We start from the raw sequence: 16,362 nt of genomic DNA, 5'->3' as shown, positions 1-16,362 counted from the left end.
TTGTGGAAAATGTGACGGACGAGAATGCGGGGATACAGATGCACAGCAACAGATATAGATACCCGTGCTTGGATTGCCATGCCAGCTGTTCGAGAATAAAAGTTTTTGCCGGCCAAATGCCTTATTGACATTCGCCGAGGCCTAATTAGAAAAGTTTCCCCAGCACGCATTCCTGCTCCTCCTGTGACGTTCGACATGGATTCGATTCACATGGGTTATTGGTTTTTATTGTACGTACAACCGATTGTTTTGGCCACTTTACGCGCTGGCAAGCGAGTCAAGCAGTACAAATTCCGAGTCAAATCAAATAAAAAGTAGCAATAATAATAAAAAAGAAGGCGTGGCCGCTCGTTTCCGGTCTTTTCTCGTCTCTTTCTCTTGTTCTCTCTATCTATGTTAGAACTTCTTCATCAACTAAATGTAATTTAAAGATACTTTTCACTGAACTGCGTCCTCATCCTTGGCGCCGGTGCCTGGTCGGATGTCTAACACTGAAGACAAACACCAGGGTTGGACTCGAGGAGATGTTGATCGGGTTGGTGGGTTGGGTGCTTAGAAGCACTTGCGGTGGACAATGCCGGGACCGGACTCGTCGTACTCCTGCTTGGAGATCCACATCTGCTGGAAGGTGGACAGCGAGGCCAGGATGGAGCCACCGATCCAGACGGAGTACTTGCGCTCGGGCGGGGCGATAATCTTGATCTTGATGGTAGATGGGGCTAGTGCGGTGATTTCCTTCTGCATACGATCAGCAATACCTGAAGCGGTCAAAAATAGAATCCATTAGGAATGCTACAGAACTGAGGAGCTTTGATGTAGTCATTACATGGCATTACAATAATAAATCACTATACATTTAATAAATCACTATACAATATATTGTATTGTATTGCTATTGAAACGTAATTACTATTATTATAAAAGAATACTATTTGCTTAAATACCACTTATGAATTCAATCTCACTCCCTAAGTAGAATTAACTCTCAACTTTATGGTATTATTTAAAAATGTAGATTACGCACCTGGATACATGGTGGTGCCGCCGGACAGCACGTTGTTGGCATACAGATCCTTGCGGATGTCCACGTCGCACTTCATGATGGACTGGTAGACGGTCTCGTGGATGCCGCAGGACTCCATGCCCAGGAACGAGGGCTGGAATAGGGCCTCTGGTGTGCGGAAGCGCTCGTTGCCGATGGTGATCACCTGACCATCGGGCAGCTCGTAGGACTTCTCCAGGGAGGTGGAGGCGGCGGCGGTGGCCATCTCCTGCTCGAAGTCCAGGGCGACATAGCACAATTTCTCCTTGATGTCGCGCACAATCTCACGCTCGGCGGTGGTTGTGAAGCTGTAGCCGCGCTCTGTAAGGATCTTCATCAGGTAGTCGGTTAAATCGCGACCGGCTAGATCCAGACGCAGGATAGCGTGGGGCAGGGCATAGCCCTCATAGATGGGCACGGTATGGGAGACACCGTCACCGGAGTCCAGGACGATACCGGTAGTACGGCCGGAGGCGTACAGGGAGAGCACGGCTTGGATGGCCACGTACATGGCAGGCGAGTTAAAGGTCTCGAACATGATCTGGGTCATCTTCTCGCGGTTGGCCTTGGGGTTCAAGGGAGCCTCGGTCAGCAGGACGGGGTGCTCCTCGGGGGCCACACGCAGCTCGTTGTAGAAGGTGTGATGCCACACCTTCTCCATGTCATCCCAGTTGGTGATAATGCCGTGCTCGATGGGGTACTTTAGCGACAGGATACCGCGCTTGCTCTGCGCCTCGTCGCCAACGTAACAGTCCTTCTGACCCATACCTACCATCACGCCCTGGTGACGGGGACGGCCTACGATCGAGGGAAATACGGCGCGGGGCGCGTCGTCTCCGGCGAATCCGGCCTTGCACATGCCGGAGCCGTTGTCTACGACCAGGGCTGATGCTTCTTCGTCACACATGTTTGGTTAGTTTGGTGCGGGCGGCACTACAAGGATACAGACAGATTGGTTATCCCTTATACGAATTACGGATTTCGGATGGGCAGACAGACAAGGCGACACTCACGACGTGTAAATCCAACAGCGACAGCGATCAGAGTGATTCGTTCTGCGCTCCGGCAGCTGCATTTAAATAAGTTCTGTCCCGGCCCGACGCCCATGTCCCTGTCATCTTGAACAATTGTTCATCTAGTAACATGTTGATGAATTCCGCGATATGCTACGCTGGCTGGGGATCAGGCGTTCCCAGGGAGGGTGGCGAGCCGGAGGGTCGGATGCACATCATTTCGATTTCACTAAAGAATTCTCATTTCGGGTATTGCGCCTACGCCAACAAATAAGATTATGAATTAAGGAACTTTAGTTTAGCCCCAGATTAGAACAGCGAATAAAAAAATAATGCTCATTGGTTCTATACTTTGGCCAGTTACAGTTCAAAAGCCGATTTAAATCTAAAATAAGTTTTCCTGTTATATCGGTAGACTTTTAATCCGCCCAAACTTATAAACTCATCCAATTTGGGAAAATAAACGTCGTCCTGATCTCAAATTGTTAACAGGACAAGAAAGCTCAATAAAATTTTCAATGAAAACTAAAGTTGCATAAGCCCTTTAAATTGTAGAACGCTGTTTTTGGGGTTGTAAACTATGAAATGTATAATCGGTAAGAAAAGCAATACTATTTAATATATATAACATATATCTTTTTATATGTTATATTTTTATTTTTTATGATTTTTAAGTTAAGCATTCATTACAAAGCTAACAAATGGATTAGACTAACGAGCTTCGATTAAAGCTCTAGCAAAAGGCTCTCAGATTTTTGATAAAATAATACATTTATTTCCATCAGGGCTTAAGTCTTATTGGTCAGAGCATTAGCTGGATTTTGCGCTCGTTTAGAGTATTCAATTTGCTACATTCCTAAAAACCATTTATCACTTAGTTTCATTTCGTTTTCGCTAAATTATGTCTGGCTGCCAACTTTGCTATGACTTCGACTAAGAACAGAGGAGAGAACATATCAAAATATGCGCCAGGACTTTTATAGGCATCTGTATATATATTTTTAAGTTTTTATATAAATAAACCCCCGCAAAACGGCTGCGACAGCAACAAGAACACCGCGTGAACAATGCAATGTAGTGGCCAGCCTTCCCTCTAGATCTTTTTCTTGGTCTTGTAGGCAGCTTTTCCCTGCCCGAGTAAGAGAAATTGGTGCCAATGCTCTTCGGGGCCCCCACTCAGCCCATAGATGGTGTGGCCCGAATGTTGTCACACTCAAAAATGCAGCCAAAGCACTTGCGTTTATGCATGTTATAAATGTTGACGCTGTCGTGTGGATTTCATTGAAATCAAATTGAAAAAATAGAATCAAATCATTTTGTACGGCTATGCACGGTACATAACCCTGGGAGCCCAAAGGGAAGTGGTGGGGGGCCAGATGTACGGGTGCATGCGGCCAACAGCAATTTTGCGCCTGTCCACCGATATCGCTCGATCTCATCTTGGCATTACCCACAAGATGAATGCCCGCTATTCTAATTAAGAGTTCCCTATCCGAGGAGCTGCCTTCGCTGCCTTCACTGCCTCCACTGCCTCCACTGCAGCAAATGCATTCCGCGGGCATTTCCCAAATGGACAAACTTCGGAGCTCCCACTTTGCCACGTTAACTTTGCCAAGTGCTCACCAACTGCGGAGCACTACGTGACCGCCCTGCGGATCAGGTACGGACAACATCCACGTATCATTTTCCGTACGCGCGTCGAGCAGTTGAAAGAGGTAAAAATAATGCACGCCAGCAGGAACTTGTGGTTCCTCCGACACAGTAGATAACTACATCTAGGGGTGGTGGAGCAGTGAATACTTCGATATGTTGAAACTTTTCCAGTTCATAGTTGACCGGCACAGATCGATTGAGATGGGAAGATAGTATTTCTTATATTAAAGGATAAGCTGCGGAGTGGGTAGATGTTTTCTGTAATCAGGATTTTAGTAAGTCTTCTTTCGATCAACGAATAAGAGTGACCTTTTTGCAAATCCCAGAAATGAATTTTAATGAAGAGTTTAGAATCAAAATAAGGCTTGTAAGGCATGTTTCGCTATCGAGCAATTAGGTGTACATTTTTCATAATGCAGCGAAAAGTGGATTCAATGAACAAAATCATAGATTACTCCTACTCGTACTTAGGTTTCCTTAAGTAGATAAAGAACAATTCACCTCCATTCTGCGTTTTCGATACTCCTCAATCTTCCCGAGCACCCTTAGTGGCTGACCCCAACGTCCATTTAGCTTGAAGTTTCAAACAGAAAATTCGGCGAATAAGTTAGCGCGTTGACAGGACGAAGGAGCCACCTTAGGCGGAATCAACTGCCACGCCCTGACCGTCCACAGCTCCACCTGCGGCTCCTTCCACGGCTCCTCCGGCCAGCACGCAATGCGAAAAGTTTTGTATAGTGAAAGTGAGCGAGGAGACCTGGCCTAAGAAACTTGCCCCAGTGCACGGGAAAATTAAAATACTTGCCGCGCGGTTGCATTCCAAGCTGAAGGCGCCTCCGAGCAGCCGGGGAGCAGAACTATGCTTAGCTGCATTTCACGTTCCAAGGCTAATTTATGATTTGTAATAGGAATTCGCGTTTATACAAAATACACGCGAAAGATTGAAACTTAAAGCAAAATTCCTCCATCTTTCTTTCAGTTAATTTTATTTTCTTTTATCCTCCATCTGCGGGGCGGAACTTTCGCTAAAAACTTTGCGGGCCCAAGACAAGGGCTGACAGTTTTATAAACCTCCCCCCCCCTGTTTTCTCCTCTCACTTTATTAATTACACAAGTTGTCTCGGCAAATATTTTTCACTCAAATTAATATATCCCATGTGGCCACGACGGCAGCTGTCATCGGAGCTGCACATCGCCGTCTTCATCCACTTCCAGATCCGTATCCGTATACACCTTTCCCCAAGTAATTACCCTTCGCTCAAAATGCACTCCTCTTAAAGATGACGAAATAACAATCTACTTCGGAACGCGATTCCGTATGCTACATCTAAGTACAATTCAGTTTAAGGTGATTTAATCCAGCGGCAGGGTCTCGTGCAGCCACGTGCGGCCACCTCCCTCAGCGAAGTCGGCGGCGGCGTGGTCCTGCCCCTCGAGAATCCACTTGGTGGTCAGCAGCCCCTCCACGCCCACTGGCCCGCGGGCGTGGATCCGGGCGGTGGAGATGCCCACCTCGGCGCCAAGGCCGAACCGGAAGCCGTCCGCGAACCGGGAGCTGGCGTTGTGGAACACACATGCGCTGTCCACGCTGCCCAAAAACTGCTTGGCCGCCGCATCTGCAAATGGATATGGAAAGTGGGGGAGAATGTGTGTGGAAATTTAGAAACTGCACAAATTGTGGCACTACTGCACTAGGACGTGTGGCAGTGCGGCAGGGAATAAGTGTTGAATAAAATTAATTTCCCAAATGATTTAAATTTGTCGTGGTGAGCTGCGCGGAATGGGGACTTGCTGAGACTGCATGCATGCAAAAGTTTGCACGTTAAACTTGCCCGACTTGTATTAGGATTTGGCTTTGGTTACGGTTTCAAGTTGGAATGGCTGACCGGCTGGAGAAGTGCATGGTTGCTTGGCATTGAGGGCCAAATTGAATTACTGGTAACGGTATGAAGTGGTCATGCCATTACCCGTACAAAAATGTACTTTTAAGTACGCACTTCAATTCAAAAAAAAATTCAAAAAAAAAAAAACAAAATGAAATGTGAATTTAGCACTGGCGTGCGTTACATAACTTTGAGCTATTACATTGCACATTGTGATCAAAAATAATAAAAATTCAAAGGAAGTTATTAAAAGCGGGTACACTAAGGAATTTTGTGTTATATTATTTTGTGAATAATGTGTTATTGTATTACTTATAGGAAACATTATTACATTTTTACAGAAACCCTGTGCACTCGTGTATGTCCTATAGATATAAATAGATTTCCAAATGTAATTTTAGTAGTTAAAAAGTCAACCTTTTCACATACAAAAATTAGACATTCTACCTACTACCACGCAGTTAGCCAATTCGAGTCACATGCAGGAAAAGACATTATGATGAACAGCCCGCCAGCCGTTTGCAATTCTCATTACCCCACAAAGCGCAAATCAAATCGAAAGGGATTGAGCGCAACAAGGGCTAAATATGGGGGGAGGGGGACTTGCAAAGGGAAAGACCATTTTTCAACTTCGATTGCCGGCAATCGAAATTAATTTTCAATTTTCCAACATTTCGTTACCATTTTCCGTAACAATGACATCCGTGTGGCTGCTGCCGTACGTATGGATATGATTAATGGCCTCGTCCAGACTGGGCACCACCTCTATGCAGCACTCGAGGGCTCCGTACTCGTGCTTCAGGCTCTTGGCCGCCGGCGGGCCAAAGGTCAGCTGCTGGTTCAGCCGGGGTCCGGCATAGATTTTGACGCCCTCACGTTTCAGCATGTTGCAGACATCGCCGAAGATTGCGCCACTCATCAGGTCCTCGTGGATCAGCAGGGTCTCCATGGCGTTGCAGGCTGAAACGAAGGACATCTAGAGCTGGCTTTATGGGTGAATTGAGTGGTTGGTTGCGTACCAGCCGGATAGTCGCACTTGGCGTCACGTGCAATGCGCAGGGCCTTTTGCAGATCCGCATCCCGATCGATATATACGTGGCAGACACCTTCGGCGTGGCCCAGAACGGGGATGTGCAGCGACTGCTGCTGTATGCTGCGCACCAAGTCGGAGGAGCCGCGCGGGATGATCAAGTCGATGTGGTTCTCCATGGACAGCAGATCGCTGATCTCCTCGCGCGTGGAAACCTTTAATGGAGAAATAAATATAATAATCTCGTGAAAAGGTTTTGTTAATTGAAATATGAGACAAACGTGGAACATGGTGTGTATTGCTGTACACGCCTTTCTTCACTAATAGTTACTGGTAACCCGTTACTCGTAGAGTTGATTTGTTGAAAAGTATGTAACAGGCAGGATGAAGCGTTTTCGACCATATGAAGTATATATATTCTTTATAATGATCTATAGCCGAGTCGATCTGGTCTGTCCGTCCGTATAAACGTCGAGATCTCAGGAACTATAAATGCTAGAAAGTTAAGATTAAGCATGCAGACTCCAGAGACATAGACGCAGCGCAAGTTTGTTGACCAATGTTTGCACCTATTTGTTAGTCTTTAGTATATTTTTCTCGAACACTCTAGAGCCCACAAACCGCCAAAAACTTTCGGTATTATAGTTTTTTCTCACTTCCACTAGATAATAAACAAGTACCAGATAAGGGGAGAACTCAACTATAGCGTTTTCTCTTGTTTTAAGCTTAAACTGTCCTAATCCAAATTAAACTCACTAGTGACACGGCGTGCTCCGCTCCCACGGTGGCCAGCGCCTCCTTGACCAGTTCCATCAGAGCCTTGTTGCTGTGCGCTGCCTCCTTGCCGCCCTTCAGTAACAGTCCGTTGGCTGAGGCCATTGCCAAGGCGGCCACCTGAGGCAGCGAGTCTGGACGGGATTCAAAGATGACCAGCAGGACGCCTATGGGAACGGTAACCTGTTTGAGCTCCAGCTGATCCGCAAGGCGGGTGCGTCGCAGGACACGCCCAACATTCTGCAAAAGAAAGTCCGAATGAGATACTGAATGAGGGATATAAATTATTATTGGGGTGGAGAAAGGGGTGTGAAAGGCAATTCACAAGTCAGCATAACGCATACGCCATGTGGGAACGGGCCATAAAAATAACTCGATATTTATGCGACAGTTTCATTCGCAAGGGGAACCGGAAGGCTTCTCCTCCCACAGCATCTCGATTCCCCGGCGTCCATTTTGAGGCGTTACATAAATCAAGTCGCTCAGCGCGACGTAATCTTTATTTATTTTTAATAGCCTGCTGTCCAACGCCCCCGCACTTTTGCTGACCCGCCCCTTGAGAGCGCCCTTCCACCTCCTGCCTGCCTGAAAAATCTCTAGAAAATTGGCTGCAGATAACATAAAAAGATTGCGGGTTGGTCTGGGCTGGACGTCTGCTAACACCAGTTTGGCTGGCCCTGTTTACGTAGTTACGTAGAATGGAGACGTCCTCCAGCGCTTGCTTAGTCGTTAAACTCGATTCGGGTGCTGGGTAAATTTGGCTGTATGGCCATTATTATTGACTCCGGCATTGCAGGACATCAAACTTTAAATAAAATTTGCAAAGGACAATTGGATAAGTCAGAGCTTATTTAGAGGGGCCAAGCTAAGTAGAAGTATCCAAGCAAAGGTTGAACGAGGTTTTGGAGACCTGAAATATGCTGGGAATACAGCTTTATGAGAATCCTCACTGAAAATTGAAAAATGAGTATAAGGCAATTTCACTAAGTAAATTCAGTATTTCCAAAATGTCCGGTCCTAACACTATTCAATTATTCAGAATTTATAGAGCTTTAAAACTTTTCATGCGATGCGTAAGTAGCCCGTGTAATTGAAAACTGAAGCACTGCCAGGACACTCACCTATCACCAACTTTCGAAGGCTTCTGTGGACCAGAGGCCAAACAATGTCCGTGGCATTTGTTTGTCGCAGAATAAAAAAAGGACAAAAAGGGGGACAAAAAACAAACAACACTTTTCGCCATCCGAGCGACATTTATTGAGTGCGTTATGGTTTTTCAGTATTCCCAGCCCGTTTCTGTATGAGTGTGTGTGCGCTCGCCTTTTTATGATTTTTCACGCTGCCGCCATTTTGTGTCACAATTTCGCCTGCCATTTTTACAATAAACTCATGTCCCAGCTCCACGACCCACCCCTGCCCTGAACGGAAAAACTTTTTTTTCTAGAGAAAAACATGAAGGAAAACTTTCTGCGTTTCCGCACAATCACATCCAATAAAACGGTTGGCTTGGGAGGACCAAACGCAATCCCCCGGACCCCCAAGCCCCATACCTCCCAAGCGATATTCGATCAACTCAGTCTGCACTAAAAGAGAATAAGGGCAGGGTGAGGGCCAGGACCAGGATGCGGGCTAATGTCACTGGCAAGACACCAAACGAGTGCGCATACAAGAAACTGTCTTTTATCTTCCACTTACTTAGCTGCCGCCCATCCCGAAAATTTCCGGGCATTTAAGGCTGCTCCGGTGGCTACTTCCCGGGTGGATTGGCTAGGTCACCAGCAAGTCGAGCATCGCTTCTGACTGGGGTGTCAATTTTTGTTGAAGTGTAAAATTGCTCGGAGATTTCATAATGCTGTTAAGGTTTGAAAACTGCATATGGCTCCCCAAGTCCGCCTTTGTTGCAGCTCAAGAAATGGCCATTTTACCAGTTTGCCTTTTTGCCATCTTGCAGGCAGACAAATCCCAGCCCGGGGTTAACTCAATTTGGGGCTGACTTTTCGACACTGCAACCAATGCAATTTGCTCGAACTCAGGGCCAGGTGCAGGGCAAGTTCCTTGGCCACTACTCTGGAAAGTGGCCAGTAATTAAGTTCTCCTACCTTGTGACTGTCCTCGGCGATTTGCTTCAGGCCAACGGAAAGGTTCTTCAGCTTGGCCGGGTTGAGTGAGAGACGCGATAGCAGCGGCTTGGCCAGTCCGCTCTTCTGGGCCTCGGCCAAGTCCTTGGCGTTGGCGTCCAGGATAAACTTCTCGCGGCTCACCAGCAGGTCGGCCAAGGTGTTGACAGCACTGGCTCTCTGAGCGGGCGTGAGGGCCTGCATCTGGCGACTCCCGGTTCGCGCTAAAAAATAGAAGAATATGGGGTTAAGTCTGGGACAACAAGTTGCATCCGCCTAATTAACAGGCACTTTCGCACAGCTGCTGCAGTTAGCCTTAATAACAATTAAATTAATTTGGCCCGACTCGAAATAGCAACAGCACCACCTAGGATTCTCCAGCAAATCCAGTTCTGGCTGACCCACTTTCCTCTTTTGCCACCACCGCTACATCCTTTCTTTTGGCCTTCTAATGACCCTCTCCCTCACTATCCTGCAACTGGGACGCCACTAAACGTTACTATCTGTATGAGTTGGATCCGGCCTCCGTTTCGGATGATTGGCCATCGATGTGGTTGGAAGCCCGTTTGCAAAACCGCTAATTATGCGCTTTACTTGAGAGCAGAAAGCCCTTGAAAAGAGGTTTTGTCATTGTCTGGCCACATCATTCTCCGTCATTATCCTTTCGCCCCATAAGCCATTTGTCCTGCGGTCCACTCACCGTTCTCGGCCATCACCTCGACGGGCACTGCATTGGCGCTCTCGGTGGCCTCCGTGAAGAAGGTGCCCACCTTCCGGCCGCCAATTATGGTCTTGATGGCCTTCTCCTGCATTCCGTTACAGATGACCACGCTGACACCACGGTCCAGGGCCCAGGTGGCCGCCTTCACCTTGGAGTCCATGCCGCCGGTACCCACCTGTGGGTGTTCAGATAAGTGGTTAAGGTTAAGAACACAGAGGACGAGGCTGGATTACCTTTGACTTTTTTCCAAACTCGATGCTGTTGCTGTCGTCGCTGGTGTAGGTGTGCATCAGCTTGGCCCCATCCTCCCACGGCGGCTTATTGTAGATACCATCGACGTCCGACATCAGGATTAGCAGATCCGCCTGCACCTCGGCGGCTAGCATGGCAGACAAGCTGTCGTTGTCCTTAATGGGAATACCCTGAAACAAAGGACCTCGTAACACGAAGGCATCTCTTCACTCCAACATCCAACTCACCCTCCTGGCTCCGCCGGCTGGCTCGTCGTCACGTATGAACATCGGTGGGGAGACGGCGTCGTTAGTATTTATGATTGGCACAATATTAAGGCTAATTAATTCGGAGAGCGTGCAGAAGAGATTGTTGCGTGTCTCCTCGTTGTAGAAGTCCGGCTTGGTCACCAGTACCTAAACCCAAACGGCCATCATCTCGTTTAAATCTGTGTGTTCTAATTAGCTGCTAGATGTGATTCAGGGCTTACTTGGGCTATTTTGACGCCGTACTGGGCAAACATCGCATCGTAGAGGGACATCAGACCCGACTGACCCACCGCAGCCGCCGCTCGCGGCTCCAGCGTGGCACCGTCGAACTAATTTGGGATAGCAAAGCATGTGAGTACACGCTCAAGCTTGGCTAATTTCAACAGATACCTCTTTGCTATCCTTTGGGTTCAGGGTCTCGCGCATGGACAGGGACATGAGCAGCTCCTGGGCGAGCTTCTGCTTTCCAAAGGCCACCGCTCCACTGGTGACCATCATCACCTCACGTCCCTCCAAATGGCACTCGGCAACCTTTTGAGTTGTTTGGTGAAAAAACATAACATGAAGAACAATTTCATTTCCGATTACCAAAAAACTAATATATTAATATATATTAATATGTGACTTCGAGCCAGTGTTATAAAAATAGGTTAGTTGTTGCTTAAAGTAAAGATGAAACAGATTTTAAAACCTTACTTGCTCCACAATAGACGCCAGTCGTCCGAGGGCTAGTCCATGGTTGTCCTCTCGTGTAATAACTGCGCTGCCCAACTTTACCACCAGCCTCCGGGCGTACTTCAACTGACTCCTTTCCGTGAAGGTGGGATGCGCCTTTTCCAAGCGCCGCTCCGGCGACACCAGCTGAAACATGTCGAAAACATTAGGCAACTTCGTCAGGGCCAAACAGTAGTCTTATCGCCTCAATCGAGCCGAATGAAGTCATAAATTGCGACGCAACAGAGCAAGCCATAAAAACAACAAATCGAGGCATAAATGGCAATCCAATTAATTAAACAGTCCCCGTTGAATGCACCTAATCAGTTCGTAATCAACTAAACTGAAAACTGCAATACACGCGCAGGGACTTTCCCCTGTGGCTCTATTTGGTTTTCTAATAATCGTTGTGTGTTAATGGGGTTTTTAGCCAGCGGCATGTGTTTCAGAAGTCAGTTTGTTGAAAAGTATGTAACAGGTAGGAAGCGTTTCCGACCATATAAAGTATATATATTTCGACGGTCAGGATGAAAAGCCGAGTCGATCTGGGCATGTCCGTCCGTCTGTCTGCCCGTCCGTATGAACGTCGAAATCTCAGGAGCTATATATAAGCTAGAAAGTCCACTCCAACGCCCACAAGCCGCCCAAAGTAGCCACGCCCACACTTTTAAAAACATTTTAAATCTTTTGCTTTTTTTATTTTTTTTTTTTTTCGGAATACCTTATATACCGGAAAATATTGAAATTTCTAGTTCGCACTTACACACTAGGTGAGTAAATAATATCTTACAGTTGGGGAACTCGACTACAGTTCTCTTTTGTTTTAATTAAATTGCACAATTCCAGAATCCTATCATCACTACATAATCATATCTTAAACACGAAGGTTTTTAATAGAAGGGGTTTACCCGTTAACTCAAACTTTTGAACATCATTCTGATCTGATTGATTAGTGGAAAAATTAAATATTTTCTATTTTTTCGCGAAATTGTTGACAAATATTTACGACGGAAATCGGATTTTAAGCTCCATGACTATACATTCCATGAATATATTATTATAAAGTAAATAAGAAGAAGTCGATTTTGTAAACAATAAGAATATACCCGTTCCAAAAGAGTACAGAAAGAGGATAAGATTAGCGCGTTAAAGAGATAACTGCTCAGAAAACAAGCGAGTAAACAGCGAATTTGTTTTTTCTACCCCAACAGCTGCAGCTCATCATTCCACTTCGCTCGTCCATCAATCAAAAGTATTTTTATTAGCTTTTCTTTCTTTTTTCGCCCCAGCTCCATCGGTTTGTTTGGGCGGTGGCTTTGATTGCCTTTCAGGCGCAATAACATCGAATGGGGGCTTTTTGTACGTAGAACTCGTCGCGTTTGTCGTGCCAATTATTTCAGAAAAAATCAACTTAAATTGAGGCGTAAATATTTTGATTTCGTTATGTTCGTCAGACAATTCTGACGGCAAGTGTCAAATGCAGCTCAATAAAAGCAAACGTCGACAATCACGAATGCTCTGTTTTTAACTTCGTTTAATTGTTCGCCCATGTCTTATCAAGTAACAACCTTTTATCACTATCGCAACGAAATCCTAAAGCAAAGCGACCAATAAATTTTACGACTGCGTCTGGCTGAAAACCAATTTTGTTTTGCCGGCTCTCATGGCGTATGCGTGATACCAAATGCAATTAGTCGAAGGTCAGAAGTCGCCTCGGCCTCAGCTCCCATTTCGATTGTTTTCTAATCGAAGTGCAGATAGTGACCGGAATCTACTGCCCCATCTTCTGCTTCCTTCTGTCCCGTGTCTGAGGCCTGTCAAATGCGATGACAGTCCGTGTAATTACTGAGCAATTACTGCTGGTTCTGCCACACACATGAGTTGTGGCTCCTCGCAGACTTTATACTTATCTACAGTCCGGCCCAACCTTGACGATCTCTCGCAGCCCTCGACAGATGTTCGGCAATGATGTTAGTGGATCCCCTGACACGGTGTCGCCCCCTTCGCGGGCTGCCATTTCTGATGGGCTTCACGCATGTTTCCCAGTGCTTCATGTTTACACGGAATTTTGTGTTTTACTTATACCTGGTTCTCGTACAGTAGAAGGGTGTATCAGAAGCGAGAGAATTTATACAACAACGGAATAGTTTAACGAGAAGTGTTTGATCCAAAACAAAGTTTTATGAGTTATTTTAAAAGTTCATAAATAACGACTGCTAACCAATGACAAGTAAAATGAACTATATTTGCATACTTATTACCTAAAGAGTATGCAGATTTTGGGAGATACAATGCGGAGAGTCTTGAGGCTAGGCCCGTGGTCGTATGTCAACGTCAACGTATCACAATAATATAAACTTTGCCCCAGTGGCAATCCATTATTAAGTTGAAGTAAAAGGTTAAGTCCTCTTCCTCATTTAGTTATAATATTACCATTAATTGACTGCAATGTAAATATTAATTGTACTTTATGTGCCATCACAGTCCTGGAAGTAGAAAATACAACTTATACAGCTCACTAATGGGTAATAAAGTACAGGAGGGTGGACCCCGAACACACACTTTCATTCTTTGAAATCGCTACATTGACAAATGCATTGGGAAAATATACGCTTTCATTTAACTTAATGTGCACGTTATTCCTAACTGGATTTTGAGAAACCGCTTCTAAGCAATTCCTATACCCACTAAATATTGTGTAAATGGGTATGCCAAATGGGTGCGAATGCTAAAAGAATGGCATTGGCATTCTTGAGAGCATCAGAAGTCTAGACTATAAAAACACTTATGTTTCCTGTATCACCCAGCTGCCAAAACTTTAATGCAATTGGAAAACTTTTCGAAATATATGCTTTAGTGTTTGGATGAGCTAGCAGAACTGGCTAGTGGTCGCATCTGATAGTGGAGACACCGACATTGTTCACACGAATCGAGTGCAGGGTGTCTCATAGTCGGCTTTCTCAAGTAGACTTTTTATGATGTGCCTCACACACGCACAGATTGAAAGAGAGTCGAGACCAGGACCATAGGCGCCATAACTGCCAACACGTGTCAAAATGAAGTGAGTCAACGGGGAGGTGGCGCCGCATGGGAATGGTGTCGAATGGAAGGGGTGGCTGGGTGTCTGTGTGGATGGGCGGCTGGGTGGCGGAAAAAAGGGTGCCCTACGACCCTGACCTAGGCAAATCGTTTTGAGTGTCAAAGGCTGGGCCTGATGTCGGACATATGCATATGCGACGTGTAAGGAAGGGGTAACCCGGGGGAAGTCCTTGCTTCAGGGCAAGCCTCACCAGTGTTGTTGCTTATTTAAAGGGAATTTAGGTTTATTGTGGGGCCACCCAACTTCTCATTTCCCTTGCAAATACAATATTTACACTTTTCGAATTTATTTGAACACGTCTTTGCATCTTCGGACCCAATAGTCATGCACGGTTCAGCAGATGTCAAGCTGTGATAACATTTTATCAGCTTGTCGGGCACTTTTCTCAGTCTGCACAACACAACTTTCGCCTGGTTTTCATGTCAGTGGAAATCAAACCGAAACTGTAAATGATTTACAGCTCCGATGAGTGGGAGGCCTTTGCCCAATGCTCATTCAATTAGCCGGACTCCCCGCTTTTGATGGCCCATTTAGCCCAGTTTATGGCCTGATTTAGGGTTACTCCGAAACCCTTTCAATCTGTTGTCGGTCGATCATAAAGAACTTAAAGTAAAATCCCACGAAAGTTTTTTGCTGCTTATATTTGGGCTTTGATTAGGCATAAGGGTAAAGGAAAAGTTCAGCAAGGAGGCATACGTATCTCTCCAATCAGCAGAAGCTGTTGAAGAGCTTATGCAATCAAAACAAAGTACTAGACTGAGAAGAGCCCCTTGTTGCTCATCAGTATAAAGCCATGGGTTCGGTGTATCTGGGGAGCCAGAAGCCCCTTGACAATGTCTTCACGTTCAGTAGTCATGACTCGGGCAGTCATAAATTCTTCGCTGAAATGAACATTAATCGACGCTTATCGGTCAATATACTGTCAATTTTTTAATAGCTTTTAAAATATATTATACTTTGTGTATTCATGTGTATTTGTGTTTAATAGGGTGGGCCTGAAAGGAATGTTCAAATATACATATTTTGATCAGATCAGAAACTCTCTATTTTATATGCAGTCTTTGTTGTAAGCTAAGCTTAAAACAAAATAAACAGTCCTATCAATTATCCATGTCTACAATAACTCCCACTCTGAACCGTTTTCTAATCAGTTTCGCCGCTGCACAAATGATTCTCCTGACCGAAACACAAAGAACTGATAAGGATTGATCATCATCCAAAGGTCCCATCACACTAGGTCGAAACCGAGACGGACTTTGCATTTAAGAACTTTTCCATCGGCACCAGACGTAGCATTAGATCGTAAAATCACTGTCACCGCACTGCGGTTATATAAACCTCACTCACTGGCTGCCGGGGTCCGTGGGAGCTGACCGCTCGCCAGGCGATTCTGGAAAAGCCGTTTCGGAGGCTCTGGGCCAGGTAAAAACTGTTTCGCAGCATTCCGGGAATGGAGTTAGGGGAAGGTATTATTAAAGCGCTATAACAAATCACGGAACGCACAAGGTACCGCACCGTAAAGCCCGACGATTTCTACTGAGGCGAACCAACGGACTGACCGCCTTGGTCACTGGAAGAGATAATGTGGGGCAAACATGTGTAATTGTAAGTGTTCATTGCGATTGCGATTAAAAGTTTGTGTTCGGCGGACTCTCCCAAAATGTTATCAGTCAAGCAGCTATCACTCTCCGGTTGCTCGGACTGGGACAAACATTGAACAGGGGAGAGTGCTGGCCTTTTCAATTGGAGCAGGCAGCGGAAAGTGGGCTTATCTGGCGAATGGGTGTTTGTCAGGTCATTAGTGCAGTGCAATGG

The 16,362-nt window shown here is 45.8% G+C and overlaps 2 protein-coding genes across 3 annotated transcripts; both read right to left on the bottom strand.

Moving 5' to 3' along the window:
* Positions 1-200: 200 nt before the first annotated feature.
* LOC120450393 (actin, larval muscle) lies at positions 201-2,183 on the bottom strand. 2 transcript variants are annotated; one of them, XM_039633388.2, is made up of 3 exons: positions 2,056-2,183; positions 1,025-1,975; positions 201-758 (listed from the first exon to the last, which is right to left on the bottom strand). In XM_039633388.2, the coding sequence occupies exons 2-3, from the start codon at positions 1,947-1,949 to the stop codon at positions 553-555; spliced, it is 1,131 nt and encodes a 376-aa protein (XP_039489322.2). In that variant the 5' UTR covers positions 1,950-1,975; positions 2,056-2,183; the 3' UTR covers positions 201-552. The 2 variants fall into 2 exon arrangements, with proteins under 2 accessions (XP_039489322.2, XP_043862074.1); XM_044006139.1 differs by having other exon boundaries at positions 2,042-2,059.
* A 2,799-nt stretch (positions 2,184-4,982) lies between these two features.
* LOC120450392 (delta-1-pyrroline-5-carboxylate synthase) lies at positions 4,983-16,095 on the bottom strand. Its single transcript, XM_039633387.1, has 12 exons — positions 15,895-16,095; positions 11,430-11,594; positions 11,124-11,264; positions 10,955-11,062; positions 10,713-10,880; positions 10,467-10,655; positions 10,213-10,408; positions 9,495-9,736; positions 7,378-7,635; positions 6,611-6,836; positions 6,273-6,551; positions 4,983-5,324 (listed from the first exon to the last, which is right to left on the bottom strand). The coding sequence occupies exons 1-12, from the start codon at positions 15,988-15,990 to the stop codon at positions 5,062-5,064; spliced, it is 2,331 nt and encodes a 776-aa protein (XP_039489321.1). The 5' UTR covers positions 15,991-16,095; the 3' UTR covers positions 4,983-5,061.
* Between the last annotated feature and the right edge of the window lie 267 nt (positions 16,096-16,362).

This window comes from Drosophila santomea, chromosome 3L (genome assembly GCF_016746245.2).
Source record: "Drosophila santomea strain STO CAGO 1482 chromosome 3L, Prin_Dsan_1.1, whole genome shotgun sequence".
Lineage (NCBI taxonomy): Eukaryota > Metazoa > Arthropoda > Insecta > Diptera > Drosophilidae > Drosophila > Drosophila santomea.
This window is presented reverse-complemented; position numbering and strand designations above follow the sequence as displayed.

Excerpts from the sequence above, each read along its gene's own strand:
- LOC120450393 (XM_039633388.2), bottom strand. The coding sequence starts at position 1,949 with ATGTGTGACGAAGAAGCATCAGCCCTGGTCGTAGACAACGGCTCCGGC. Across the intron at positions 759-1,024 it reads CGGCACCACCATGTATCCAG|GTATTGCTGATCGTATGCAG; the intron begins GTGCGTAATCTA and ends TGACCGCTTCAG.
- LOC120450392 (XM_039633387.1), bottom strand. The coding sequence starts at position 15,990 with ATGCTGCGAAACAGTTTTTACCTGGCCCAGAGCCTCCGAAACGGCTTT. Across the intron at positions 10,409-10,466 it reads AGTTTGGAAAAAAGTCAAAG|GTGGGTACCGGCGGCATGGA; the intron begins GTAATCCAGCCT and ends GAACACCCACAG. Across the intron at positions 6,552-6,610 it reads CAAGTGCGACTATCCGGCTG|CCTGCAACGCCATGGAGACC; the intron begins GTACGCAACCAA and ends CCTTCGTTTCAG.